At 41.2% G+C, this 15,720-nt stretch overlaps 1 protein-coding gene across 1 annotated transcript in view; it reads right to left on the bottom strand.

Annotated features, from left to right (window-relative positions):
• dclk2a (doublecortin-like kinase 2a) overlaps positions 1-3,087 on the bottom strand; it is a 34,201-nt gene extending 31,114 nt beyond the window's left edge. The window contains exon 1 of the mRNA XM_034544372.1: positions 2,682-3,087. Coding sequence (XP_034400263.1) covers positions 2,682-3,087 — 406 coding nt within the window. The remainder of the gene's footprint in view (positions 1-2,681) is intronic.
• Between the last annotated feature and the right edge of the window lie 12,633 nt (positions 3,088-15,720).

Below are 15,720 nucleotides of genomic sequence, written 5' to 3'. Positions count from 1 at the left end.
GACAATATAAAACTGAATTCAACAAAGCTATAAATTAAATAACATTTCTAATATTGTTCTGCCATTATTGACCTTGGGTTAGTGTTATATGGGTGTAAATGTGTCTGCTTACAACCTTAATTTCACCAGTTGATGCTAATACACCCTTTGGCTGGCACACTTGCTATTGTCCAACTAGAATCACTATGTCAGCATGTTATTTAATCCCACATATCCACACAGTAAACTACAAAGCTCTTTCTCAACCCAGTTCAGTATCTGCGACCTCTCTGTGTGGTTTTCCACGAGTGCAGCAGTTCAATTCTTCTATGGGCCCAGGTCAGTCCGCCTTAGCGCCACCAAACCATGATGACATGCATTTCCACTACTGGCCCACAGAAGGGGATCGCCAATGCCGAGCCGGGCTACTGTGGTCCTGAATGGAAGCCCCTTAGGTATGTCGTCAGCGGCTGAACTTTTAAGTATGTCTGTGCTGAAGGCGAGGGAGAAAGTTCAGAAGACAGTTTAGAAATGGGGGATGGAGAAAGATAGGCATGACATGCCTTAATAAAAGGTTCATATTCCAGGGAGGAATAGTACAAACAGAAACATCCACAATGAGCTGAAAGGGTTGCAGGTGAAAGACTCGTACTGTAGTTCGAGACTAGCAAACTAGGTAAACAACTTTATCTTGCTGTGCTGTGCAGTGGAACAGCACTCGTCTCGCACCTTGCAAGCTCTGCTCGACAGAAACACCCTACGAGTGGCTGAGTAATCCCAGCCAACCATCGGGGACACACATGCAAGTGGTGTTTATTGGGTTTCCACACAAAAGAGCCCCAGCAGGCCTCAATCAATGGAGGCAGACTGCTGAGCTGTGCAGTGATGTTCCCTCTCTCTCTCCATCCATTAGACGGGTGAATAAATAAGGACAAGACACTGGTGCTCGACCCACCTGCAGTGCATCTAACATCGGAGTTTACCCAAATCACGAAAATACTTTCCCCACTTACTAGTCATGTTATCAAGGCATGCAGATTATTTGTCTGATTTGCAGAGGTTTTTAGGTATCCGCCTTTGAAACTTCTGCCACTACCACGATGCATTTGGATTGAATGGAAATTTCAAATGAGGTGCTCAGAGTATTAAAAAAAAACTAATCTAATTCTAAAAGACACAACATAAAATATGAATGCGACTTTTCAGAAACAATATCCTGGTTACTCAGGATAATCAACAGCAGTACTTTGTAATGATAATCTTCGTCCTTTAAGCGTCATGTGACAGTTTAAAAACAAAGAAATTGCTATCAGTATTACTCTGGACATAACTAGTTAAGTATGCCCCATGTCCTCATTCAGCAACAATGCCCCTGTACATGTAAAGTGCAGCGGTTCAGTGGCAGAACACTCTGTATCGCATCCAATGCACCAAAACAACTTTTGCTCAAATTGCCAAACTAGTGATGCAGCGCCTGAATTCAGATCAGGCGCTGGCCTAAATCCTCCGGGGTCACTCAGGGGACAGGACATAGGAAATGAGTGTAGCACAGAGTCCAAAGATTTAGGAGGATGTGAGATGAAAATAGACCAGGATACGAGAATAATAACTGCAGTAAGAGGTCGGGGATCCTGAGCGTGTGTGGCAGAGCCATAACCTCGCGTGTGACAAGAGGATCGCAAGCAGGTCATGGTGCAGACAGACGCACACCAGGGCTGAACATGAAGATTAACCTATGACAGAGGTCGCCGTCTAGGGTGAAAGACACTGCAGAAAGTGAAAGGGGACGAGATGACTGTGCTCCATTGGAGTCCGCAGTGTGGGACTGATTTAAAAAAAAAATGTAGCATACATTTCCAGTATTTAACTTCATTATGTCACCATTACACTGCAAGCAATGGACAGATACTGGATGGGGGGGAAACATCACTTGTTCAAGCCCCAAGAGGGGCTCAATTTCAAAGAGCAGTCAATGGACCCTTTAAACCCCACACACACACACACACACACACACACACACACACACACACACACACACACACACACACACACACACACACACACACACACACACACACACACACACACACACACACACACACACACACAACACACACACACACACACACACACACACACACACACACACACACACACACACACACACACACACACACACACACACACACGGGGAAATGAGTCAAGCAGAGATCAATGGACATTGATGTGCATTAGCAGCCTGTGCAGAGCTAAAGCTTGGACTGAGGAGTGGTCTGCCTGTCTGTATTCATGGCACTGGGTCAAACCTGTCAGAACAGTTAGGTGTCAATGATGCAAATGATGCAAGGGAAGCTCTGCATTGCATCCATTATACTGGGATGTCCTCAAGATATAATTGGATTTAGGTACAGTAGATGATCCACAAGGGAGCACTGATCGCAAACATTTTGTTTGACAAAAAGATAACTTCAACTTTAACAGTGAACTGCATCAATCATGTATGTGGTCATCAGGCGCCATCCCTACACAATGTGAATATGTTCAGAGTGACCTTTCAAACTTCTGGCATAACTTGCCTGAGGTTATTAGTGGTCTGGGCCATTACCAAAGGCAAAAATCAATGCATACTGAATCAATGCACTTTACGCACCATCAATATAACCAAGTATTGAGCCTCGTTAATGACTCGGGGTCACCCTTACCTTCCACCAACTCCTCCAGACTGGTGATCCTACTGCCTCCATCCATCGCGTATAACATCCGGACTCCTTGAGGAAGGTTGACGTTGTCCGACAGGGACCGTGTGAGCTCCATGAGCAGAGCGTCCAGAGACCGGAACCGGTCGTTAGACACGGCGTACACCAATCCTTTGAAATATCGGTCTCCGTTGCGATAAAAACGCACTTTTTTGGCTTTCTTCTCGGTGGTGAGGGACTGCAGAGTGCGCGTGCGGTAGAAACTACAGTGCGCACTGTGCGCCGGGCTCGGGACCAGACCGTTGCCTCTGGAGCCAGACTGGGACCCGGAGGCAGAGTTGGTCCTCGGTGTCCGGTGCGGCTTCTCTCGTTCCTCGAAGTGTTCAAATTCAATACTTCTGCTCAGCGACATGTTGTCGTGCTCCTTTTTTTCCTTCTTCTTCCTATTTATAAAGCAAAATCCCAAATACAAAAAAAACAACTTTTACCCAGAGTGCTGACGGGAAGACGGGGCACACACATGTGCGTCTCCAGTCTCAACTTCCAAGTCCACACTTGCTCATAAAACAAAAAAAATGGAAAAATAATCTCGAGATCCACAGAAAAACAATCCCCCGGCCTGTCTGATGCGATGAATTGATTTTGGTCTACCTACAATAACGCAGCAGGAGCAATAATTCAGACGCCAGCTCTGGATTATTGAGTTGAAGAGCAGCTGGGTTTTGACAGACGTCGCATCGGACCTACCGGCTTGGATTTCAAACAACGAAGCAATTGTTTTACAAAACTTCGGCGCACCGCGAGCCTCCTCCTTCTCCACCTCACATCCTTCCTCTGACTGGTCGGTGCCTCGAACTGTCAAATCAGAGGATGGAGAGAGAGAGAGGGAGAGTGGGGGGGGGGGGGGGGGGGAGCACTTCACGCCTCAGGGTCCTAATGCTCTCTATTGTTGCGCTAATATATTCGGGACGGAAACAATGAAACCTAAATGTGTTCAAACTGTAAAAATACAACAGAAAGTTTGTATTTGATATGATACATAACCTTATAGTGCGCAGGCTAAATACAAAGGTTATAATTTATACAAGTGGACTAGGTTACGATAAAGAATATTGTAGGAATATCAATATGAGCCTATTGTGACTGAATATACATGTATTTCTTTGGCAGAGGCTTGAGTCCAAAGCTATATATGGACAAATAAAATGTGCCATTATCTGATTTACATTTTGTATTTATATAACGTATTACATCAATATGATAATGATAATGATGGCAAAGAGGCTCACACCTTTACATGATCCTCTACACTAAGCACACTCACACACGTTAAAATAAATGTTGTGTTTCACTGAAAACAACTGAAACAGTGGGCTATTAGGCAACGATGTCATCGATCACAAATCTTAACAACATTAGATACACTAAATACTCCACACCAACAGAAAGACCAAATGTTTGGTGAAAATGAATTAGTACAGGAGCAAGGAAGGTTTCTTGCAGTTACCTTCATTGTCTATCATGCCAGGAAAAAACTAAGTTATCATCGGTGAAAGGTCAACACACATTAATTAGGGAACTAATACAAAGTACTGAATCTCTAGTGAACAGAAATAGATTTCACAAGCATATAAGTAAAAAAGACTACAATAGGTTGACGCTACATTTTGTGTCAGTAGACTGCTTGCTAGTTGGAATGGCTAACTTTAGCTTGGTTAGCAGGAAAAAGTAATTTAATTGCCCCATCATAAATTATCAATCGCAGAGCTGTGATAACAAAAATAATACTTACAGATAATGCTCCATCAAGGGCATTTGAGGAGTGGATAAAAGATGTCTGTCAATATTTGTTTCAGAGAAAATGGCGAATGGATGCAATAACGTCTTTAACTGGAACAGCCTATATCACTTTGCCAGCAGGGGTTGCTACATCAACCGAATGTTCAACTGTAATATTCCCTCTACAAACCCAATGTTTCTTCAGTAGCCCGAAACAGACAAACCAAACACTGTTTCACAAGATCATTTTCAGTTAGCTGCCATCTGCAACCCCACCACTAAATACCGGCAAATCCTGCCGGTGTTTTTCTCAAGGTAAAGAAAATTGTACCTTCTGCTAAGTATCGGGTTTAAAATGATAAAACAATAGGAATTGCACTTAAAGATTAATAATTTGATAGATTTAGTAATTTATGATCTATACATATCCTGCAGGCAAAAACAGTAGCACACTGTGTATAAATACAACGTACAAAAAGCACAACATTCCCATACGTAGACAGTTATGTTTGAGTCTGAGGAAATGAATACACTATGGCTGTGTCGCCGAGTGCAGCAAATACTAAGCCTGACTCGACTGCCAAATAGTGAGGCTGGATTAAACAGGGCAATGCCAGTTTCACTCACCACCTGGTGGGTTGGAAACTCAGCCCCATTCTCTACCAGGCTCTGACATGGGCTACCTTCATCACCACCTGGTGGGTTCTTGTTGGAAACTCAGCCCCATTCCCTGCCAGGCTCTGACATGGGCTACCTTCATCACCACCTGGTGGGTTCCTGTTGGAAACTCAGCCCCATTCCCTGCCAGGCTCTGACATGGGCTACCTTCATCACCACCTGGTGGGTTCCTGTTGGAAACTCAGCCCCATTCCCTGCCAGGCTCTGACATGGGCTACAGTACCTTCATCACCACCTGGTGCCGCACAGCACAGACATGAGCCACACTGTCCCTGCAGCTTGTCAAAAAGCAGGCCAAAGAGTAGTAACGGGTTGACGATTAACCCACTTTTCAACTACAGTGGCCTAATTCCTGAAGCCAGTGCAACAGAAACTAATAAGTCTATCTTTGTCACATTTCATAAGCACTCATTGACAACTAAAAGAACGTTTTAAAGGCTAATCAGTAACTTTCCGACCATAAAATCAATACGTTAAGTCACATCGAAGAGTTCCCTCATAAATGAGCAAACCAACGTTTTATACAACTGAACTGAGCCAAACTTAAAACAGAAGCCACTTTACCCAGTTTTTACAAACCTTCAACAACATCAGAAAACAAACGACAGCAGCTTTTGGACTTACTAGATGCCGTGTCAAAGTTCATTCTTTATTCTTCATTGGGATCATTATTAGGTTCCAAAAAGTGTCTGCTGTTCTTTCTGGTGTACAAACCAACAATATTACAAAATAAAACAATTTCAAACTGCACAGCACCAATAGAACAAGATATTCTAGCATACAGATCTGTAAATAAGGTAAATTAGTTTCTAAACATAAGAAAATATGAGAGTCAAAGTAGAAGAGACACCAGAATGAATTATCGTATAGGTGGTGTCCACGGTTTTAATAATGTATTCAATATGTATTTGATTCCCTGATTACATTCAAATCTATACAAATATCCCCAATGGGTCTCCAGCAACATTTGAGGTATTTTAAAAACTGAAAGCCAGCTGTGTTGGATGTATTGTTTGAGCAGCCTTTGAGGGAGGAAGTCGCTGAGCACAAAGCAAATAGGAAATACTCTTCCCCCGGTGCAGGGAAATCCTGTACAGAATGACAAAGCAGAAAATCCCTCAATGCTAAGAACCCCTCTCTCTAAATTAAGAATAACAATCAGGTTGGAGATAAGGCTTAAGCCTCCGCTGACTGGTTCTACTTGCAATTCGGTAAGCTACTAATATAATGCAGTTTATGAGGGATTTGGGGAATAAGTCTCCTCAGGCACTTGTATGAAAATCACTTAGCGAAACAATCCACTGTTGAGGAAACAATGCAAAATGTGTGATCAGTTTCAAAGCCCCGCTGGTTTCAGGGCCAAAATCACATGCCTTATGAATATAATTTACTACACGCTACTTTTTTTGAGAATTGAAGGTACAATGTTTGACTCTGGTACTTTACATCTGTGTGAATCAAATATGAATTTATCTTATGTCCTAACTCATTGCTGTAATCTCTGCATTTTACAACGTATATGTATCACAATATATTTGCATAGGAAGCAAAACAATTGTATACACACAATAAAACAAGTTTACGACATTAAACTGTAGTCTAAATTTAGTAAGGAGGCATTTCTGAAGTGCCACATGGATCATCTTTACCGAATAATGTTTCAGTAAAGATTATATGGTTTTGGGGTCAAAGGTCAGGAAAGAAAGCACAGCGGTTGAAGAGAGGCCGGTGTGTTGCTAACACAACCCACAGGCATCACGGCCATACAGCTGTAGCCGTATGCACATCTAAAGATAACATCTAGGGTTGTCATTCAACTAATTAATAAGTATTTTAAGTTCACTAATTAGCATCCACATCCCAAAATGTTTTGTTTTCATGAGGTCACAGTCAAAGTAATGTCTGAACTCATTTTCCCAGCCACGCCCCGAGGAAGACCCAGTGTGGGTCAAAACCGGGCAGCATTCTCCTCTTTTTAAATGTGTGATGCCCCTAACTGATTAAAGGCGTTGTAACCTCATCCTTGGCTTGGTACGAGTGTGCCTGAAGAAAGCCCACAGGCTTCCCTCTGTCTACAGTGGACTCTTTGGGCTTCAAGAGCACCTTGTACTCACTTGGGATTTACCTACTTCAAAACCGAGAGCACCCCAGTATTTTATAGATGAGCTGGTGAAGTTGAAAGAGAAGAAAAAAACACCCTCCAACGCCCCCTAGTGTTCACCAATGAACACTTAATGATAGGGACAAATGATTTCCAACTGCATATTAAATGATGTGTGTTTGAAACTATTCAACTAAAAGGAGAGGAACAAACCAGACAGTGTTTAAGAAAGACCAGATGGGATTCATGAGGAATGGTGTCCCAGTGTCGAGATTCAGAGGCCATGAAAAGCCCCACCCCGGTTACTTTACAGGAGCCGCATTTTGGTGATCAATATATCAGTATTCCTCTTCATTATATATCGGGCGAAAGCAAACATGCAATCCTGAGGTCGCACAAGTAGTCACTCTCCACTCCACTGCAACTTGACATTCTGCCCATGAAAATCACAAACAGGATCTGTGACAAAGCCTAAAGACTCCAGTGAGTCCAATGTCAATGGTACAGCTATTGCTCCAGTTAAGACTGGAGGGCTCGTATTAACAACCAATGGCATCCCATATTCCAGCAGCACCCAGCATAAAACACCTTAGAGGATGCAGTAAAAAGCATTTGGGTTATGAAAACAGCCTCCTTTTCAGAACCCTGGTATAAAGCTGGTATAAAGCTCACTTTATCTACCTCTTTCAACACTGCTGACAACTGGTAGGATTTTTAAATGACTGCTCCAACACCAATGACTTCAACGCCACAAGTCAGACCAGCTACTGCTGCAATGGAGGCTTTGTACTTTATCAAGCCTTTATCACATGTCCTTTGCAATTACTGGGATGCAAAATTCATTGGGAAGGGGGAGGATAAAGATTCAATGCATTTGTCCAGCAACTAACGTGTTCAGATCAGGCTATTCCTCCCAATCATCCAAGTTCTTCATCAACTCCTCACCCACGTAAATGCTGAAGTCCAGAAGCGGTGCCCTCCCACCTTCGCCTGGCTCTGTGAGGGGGCCCTGGTGTGCTTAGTCCAAGGCCGTTTACTTTCTTTCATAGACAATTGTTCTTGTAGTCTGGGCCTCACCTGGGACCAATTTGTCTTCAGAGAGGCCACCAAGAGCTGTTGCCTCTGACATCACAGCTCCCGGGATCACAAGGGGCATGGAAAGCCAATTAGCAGCATTTACATAATTCAGGCTATTTTTACTTCTGTTTTATATTTATGTATGCAGAAACCCCCCCAAAAAATACTTTCTACGCATATCATACTATAATGTTGAGCCATACTGTCTGAGAATATGCCTAATTCATTAGAGGTTAAGTTGGAAAAATATGAACACTATCTATGAAATACTAATATGTCCAATTACATGTCACAACAACAACAACACAAACAATCATCCATGACAACTTTTATGAGGATAATAGAAATGTGTCACACACTGCCACTGTAAATCTCTCACCATAGGAAAGTGAAATGTTCTTCAGTTCAGAAATGAGTTCTACCTTTATAATTCACCAGGTAGTTTGCCCACAGGAACACATACACACACACACACACACACGCACACACACACACACACAGCAGGGATTCATAAGCCTGACATGATCAAAGACAAGGGTATTTCAGGTGCCAGACAATGTGGGCCACAGTTAGAAGCCTCATGAAACGAACCCAGCACTCCTTTCCAGACAAATTGAATTAGAGCAGGTCACTTCAGGTTTTACACCGTTTGGCAGCAGTGACTCGGAGGGGCCATGTTTTTCCCACATTGACCCAGTTCTCTCACATATTGTTAAAGGTAGAGTCGCCGTTATTGCTGCCAGGTCAGCTAGCATGATGCTGCAAGTGAGCAGATGCTGACCTTGTCTGGCCTGAGTCACGTAGCTATTTAGATTTATAGTAATAATATTAATCCCTCATTCCATTTCTCATATCTTGTGGCGTAAGAGAGGTGGATAAATTGGAATCGGATGACTTTAATGTTTTGGTCATATATGGCATAGAGTAGTTGTGGCACAAAGGGATATTTTACACCAGCCATGCAGACAAACCTGCAGAGAAATGTGTCTCAGTCTCCCCGTCCCCGTCCCCCTTTTGGTCATAATGGAATTATGTCTTTGTATTTCTGTGATATTTTCAAATTTAAACTTTGAATAAAAATAAACTGCATGGAGCTGATATTTGACCACATTCATTAATTTCCCTCTTTTAGTGATTGTTAATATTTAAAAACACTTTGTGGCAAAACGTAATAAAGGTAAACATGGTAAAATATCATATTACAATAACTTATTAGTACAGTAGTGCTTTTAAACACCACTATGCCTGTTTGACAGCTAGATGGGGCTCTTACACCTACTCATCCCTGCAGCTGTACTGCTCACAGTTGGTGGTCAAATTTTTCGTCTTTATAATCCATATTTCTTAAACATCCTTTATATATTTCAGGTAAAGAAACATGTTCCCATCTTCTGGTTCCATAACCAACTTTTTTAGATTGGATTTAAAGGGGCGCATGAATTTAATGAGCTCCATACCCTAAACCACCTTCATTACTATCAACATGGGACCTCATAATAATATTAAACATGGAGGAGAGAAGCAATGGGAATAGAAATAAAAAGTAAAAACAATGGAGAAGAGGAAGCGATTTAGTTTTCAGGAACAAACTGGAGTGCACAGGAGGAAGACTGTAGTGTGGAGAAATGATTCAGTGAGGCGAGGATGACATGAGATATTTCATGAAGAGATGAGTTTTCAGACTCCAAAGGAAAGTGGGGAATAACTGGAGGGTAAAAATAATCTCTGTACCATCAGGGGAAAGGACAGAATGGAGCACGGTCGAGCCTGAATGGAGCAGGGAAGAGCGAGCTGAATGACTGTCCAAAAAAGAAAAAATCAATTAAATACAGATTACTTTATTTAAGTCAGTGAGTTTGCAATTACTATAATATAACCCATCCAAGGCATGTATTGCATATGTTTCTATCAAACCATCACAGTGGTTGAACGTATCAGTGCACCTTTTGGCCTTGAAACACACCTCTCTCATTGAGATGCCCTCGAAACATCCAGACATTAATAGCACTGTTAATCTGTCAGAGCTGGTATTGGTGGATTACAGTTGAAGAGGTCACCGCGTTGAAAAGTCAAAACTAATGGAGGCTGACACGTGTCAGAGCGAGGCAACGCTCGGGCCTGATCTCATCCAAGACATCCTGCTCCTCCCCAGAGAAATCTCTGGCCCTGTGGCCTCATCATTCAAAGAAGCTGCATGCACTAACCCATCAAAGGCATGACTGTACATGCTGTCATAAGGTACTGGTTTATCAGAAAGCATTATTATGGAGTGGCCGTGATGGTACTAAAGAGGGGATGAGGGGTGGAAATATTTTACGCTAAACGTTTGATATTTTGCCCTTTTAACGCAAAACATGTCAGAGAAAAGATAAAGAGAAAATGTTGGTACCAGTTCATACTGGGTTTTATAAGTAGTAACAAAGGAGCTTATTGCTTCACATAGAGGTTATACGCCATCAGTGAGAGCATGATTTGGGTTGCCATGTTGGGAAAAATCCCTGTGCATGGTGTTTATCCTTTCTATTTAGTAATAATGCAGTTAACACATGTTACATGCTTTGCTAATGTGTCTGTTTCTCCAAGCAGGGGGCGTGCAGACCACCAGCTACTGTAGGTCAGGGGTTGTCAAGCTTTTGTAACTTCTGATTATTAAAAGAATTCTGAGGACCACCCTCCCAAATAAATGAGAAAATAAGATTGCGTGACAAACAAAAGAATAACACATGGGCTGTGCTATCCCATTGTCAGCTGTATTGAGTAAAATACATATTTTGCTTGCGCCAACTCATCACTGCAGGCCATTATGAATCAAAATGTTATGTATTTAGGGTCATATTTCCTTACCACACACTTTTGAGCTTTTACTGTCACAGGGTGGTTTCCAACATCCCTTTTTCAGCTCAAAAACTGATCCATGTTGTGTCTACCCGATAATGTTTCATGATTGCCGTAGTTATAATAAAACTGATTATTGAAATGATACCTTGTTTGAATAATTATATTTTTAATTTTGATACAAAATTATTTTAAAAAAATTATTAGTTCGGTAAATTAGCAAAAATATTTTTATAATTTAATCTAACCATTTGGCAGTCCGTCCCAATGGCTGGCTGCTGTGGGTATTACACTGAGCCCACACTATCCCGTGTTCCTCACTGTGGTTGACAAGCTTCTCCAACTTCCTAAACTAAACAAACAGTATAAAAACCCATCGGATTATCTGAGAATGCATTGTCATAAAGTTAAAATCAGCGCCTCGAAGCTTGTTATATGTTAAGATACATGGTTTATCACAAGATTAACCATGTTTCACAAGTTATTCAGGGAGACACAAACCCGCAATATATTTGACTGTATGGCGAGGAATGTGTTTTTACATGCTGATGACTCACGTATTAACTAGCGCTATTATCACCTTCTATACAACGATTACCCAACGTGAACTATGATGCACAGCTACACTGGTCACTGGTGCATGTCACCACAGATCTGGCATCCAATTCACAGAGATGTGTCAGAAATTAGCATTGAGAGCAGTTGGGCATTGACGGTTGTGTTTCACTGTGAATATCAACCACGGCGCTGGTGAATACGTCCACTCTCGTCTCATCTTGACACAAACTCCTACAGACCCCTGTGATGTCAAAGCCACTCTGTGCGTTCATGCTCCCCGTATGAGTGTGTCTGCTGTTGAATTTACAGCTGTCGGACTGAACGGCTGCCCATGAAAAAACCTTGTGATACAGGAGTAGCTGCCCATGAATGAATCGCCGCCATGATAATTCTCAAGGTCCAGTCACTGTGTGTGGGGGGGCGAGTGGGCTTTGATGACACATTTTCTGTGGCTCAAGGTTTTTAAAGGGAGAAGCTGGTCTGCTAAAATGACCCTCAGTCCGGCAACGCTTTCATTCCAGTCTAAAATAGGCAAATATTAATATCCCTACAATGTTTTTGAATTGGTGATTGTGTACTACAGAATCACGCTAGACTTCAAATCTGATCAGGGGTCAGTTGTTTAGGAAAGGTTCCAAAAGCCAGTTCTGTCGTAGACTTGGAAACAGTAACGGATCACCATCAACATTAAACTAATTAGGTAACACTTTAATGCTATTTAGCATTTATAGTATATACACAAACATTTAATACATTATTAATAGCACACCCTAATGTAGTTGGAAGCAGATGTAAGTGTTTTTTAATGTATTTGGCAACAATAATAACTCCTCCTGTGGGCACAACTAGGTGGAGGCTGGTGTAAAAGGAGGATGATGGATGACAAAATAATAAAACATAGTTGTAATAATACAAGATTATGTCTTCATAGGGGAGGTTATGATGAATACTGTGCGCAGTAAACACTTTTAAATGTCTTTATACCAGCATAAATCTACATTAAAGTAGCTTATGCAGAACATTTAAAATGTTTATATAGTGTAGAGAAATGCTAAATGGATGTATATTACTATGTAATAAACATTATGAAGGAAGAAAAAACCCTGCTTAACAGTTACCAGATACACACATCCCTAAAATGATATTGTTAAAAATGCTGCCACATACGTTTAAGGGACAGATACATTGCCCGTATAGAAGAGAGAAAAAAAATTAAATATACACACGGTTGGAAAATTGTGTGCAGTTTTACCAAGGCATGACAGAGACACACAATATACAAATGTGACACAAAAAGCTGAACAAATGGTAACAAAAAGAACCTTCATAAAATAGCAATAATCTAAAAGAAACATTGGATTCTGAATATTCAGCAAAACTTGTGTCTGGGAGAAATAACACACAAGGAAAAGAACATACATGATGGCTGAGGAAAGAAATGTTGAACCTTTGCTGGCTGTAGTACGTGTGTTAAATCCAGAAAGCATGCATCGCTGAGACATTACAGCACAAAGTAGAATCAATAGATGGCACTGTTTCCCAGGCCTTGGCCCTCAGCTTCAGATAGCACCCCTCCAAACCCTCTCTCTCTCTCTCTCTCTCTCTCTCATTCCTTTCTCTCTTGGGAGCCGATAGTTGTTTTGTTTAAAACCTACTCCACTAAAATGTTGAACTAACTCTTGGTCAAAGTATACCTGGAGCCATTGGAAGCAGACCTCCAGGTTACTCCTCCAGGTAATCAAACATCGTTGCACTTATTGTATCAAAATATAGCTGAAGATGGGACAGATGTTGCAGGTCACAATACAACAACTCAATACAAGGTTAGAGGCAGATTCATTTGCAGTAAAATGTGTGATTTTGTATTTTGGGGATAAGAAAGGTGATGAAAACAGGTATAAATGTTTATTTATAATATTCGTTAGACAATATTTTCGTCCTTACTTTATTCCTTCACATTACTATTTATTGCCATTTCATCTGTAACTATTTGAAATTCAATTAGCCTATATTTTGTTATTGTAGACATATTTATTCATTTGTCATTTTTATATATATATTTTTTTTATATATGTCAGTTTCAGTACATGTTTGCATTAATTAGTCTCACTTTCATGTTTTATAAATGTTAAGTAGGCAGTCCTCTCATGCCATGTGACATAAGTCACATGACCCATTTAAAGATTCAAGGATAATTTATTGTCGTAATGCAACACCCTGTTGTCCAACTTACAGTTGGAGCCCATTTTCAGAAAAACTTGACAAACATAACCAGTAGTGCATTCCTGTAGCACATTTTGCATCAGCAGGAATGTAAACCCAGCAACAAAAACAATTCTCTGAGCAGATAATATGGCTGACGGGTTAGCATAACATCGAAAGGCGTTGGCTGTCCATTATTTAATAAAGGATTTTTTAATTGCAATGCCTAGAATGTTTCTCAGACTGCCAACCTATATTAAGGACTAAGGACCCTTTAAACGGAAGCTGGACAGTCATTGTTTTTTATATGTAATAATTGAAAAACTGATGAGTGTGGGGGGGGGGCGTGGCCGCTGCCAATCAAAGCTCATCAAACAACACCCACAACGTCCTGACGAAAGAGATGAGCTGAGTTTTTGACTGTTTTGAATTTAAAAACTACTTTAGAGGCCTTTGTATGATCATTTTTAAAACCGTTTTTCCTGTCTAAATGAGCAATTTGCATTTTTTAAACGTTTGTTGTTAAAGTTAGTATAGGTGTTTTGACGTGTGTGTGTGTGTGTGTGTACAATTGTCGCCCATGCCTCTCTACAAAGTTGAGCTACCTGCATATGATTGACTGTTGCTTTGTTTCGCAAAGATGCTTGAAACTGAGAGTAAGCGATACGATTGATTCGGGAGCTGTTCGGTGCTGTTTGATTAATCATAACATTGATTACAGATTGTGAAAGTGTGGAGAGAGAGACAGAGTGAAGCTTGATTGATGAGTCCATGTGATACCGGGGAAAACAGTTTGAGCTCATGCTCTCTCTGAAACCTTGAAGCAGCTGCTTCTTTTGTTGTTGTTGCTTTAAGTGCACAAACACAGTATGTGTGTGTGTGTGTGTGTGTTCAGCATCCTTTTGGTCCTCGCTGTTTTCTTAAAAAAACAAGAATAACAGGGTTTAAAATATCGTTGCGCCTCCTTGGTTCACATGTGGTTACCTTCTTCGCGGAAGTTACACCTGGAGCACGAGACAATCACAGTGGTTGCTAGGTAACGGGTCTCCTCATGGTCTCTGCTGTGAGCTTCCACATAACCAAGGTTTGCTCAGTGAATCATTCCCTACACTCAATACAAGAGTGAGTCTGACAATGAGTGAAACATACATAATAGGAATCCAGAATGTGTGTGTGTGTGTGTGTGTTTGTGTGTGTGTGTGTGTGTGTGCGTGTGTGTGTGTGCTCTTGGGCTTTGACTACAATAAAATTTATGGATAAATTCAATTTAGCTGCTTTCCTTTCAGGGTGCTGTTGTGCATTGTGCATGCTGGCTCACTGTCACGGCTCACTATTAGTAACACCTGTACGTTTCCTCCTTTTACAAGTCAAATTATCATTATTATTATGCTGTGAAAAAGCCCCACTGTATAGAATCCATTTCAATTTAATCAGTTGTACAGTACATATCCTGCAGGCACAGAGCATAAATAGCATTTGAAGTCGTATGTTAGGCCACCTGGTGAATTTAAGTCCAAAAGTCACGTCTTTTTATCCCTGTTTGGATCTCCACCAACTCCTAATAGAAATACCTGGGCCGGTTGACCTTCAATTAGGATTTTCCTTAAAGTTTGATTTTAAGATAATTTTATGGATACGCTGAATGATAAGCAAATGATTTCACACTACTGACCAGCAGTAAATTAATCAAAGGTCGGATCCCTCTGCTCTCCGCAGCATTGCTCATCCAGCACTTTGGATTTAATGATTGCTCTACAGATTTAAGCTTGGGGATCTTTTAAGTCGGTGATAAGAGAGGTATTTCATGTCCACAGG

This window comes from Cyclopterus lumpus, chromosome 1 (assembly GCF_009769545.1).
Source record: "Cyclopterus lumpus isolate fCycLum1 chromosome 1, fCycLum1.pri, whole genome shotgun sequence".
NCBI lineage: Eukaryota > Metazoa > Chordata > Actinopteri > Perciformes > Cyclopteridae > Cyclopterus > Cyclopterus lumpus.
This window is presented reverse-complemented; position numbering and strand designations above follow the sequence as displayed.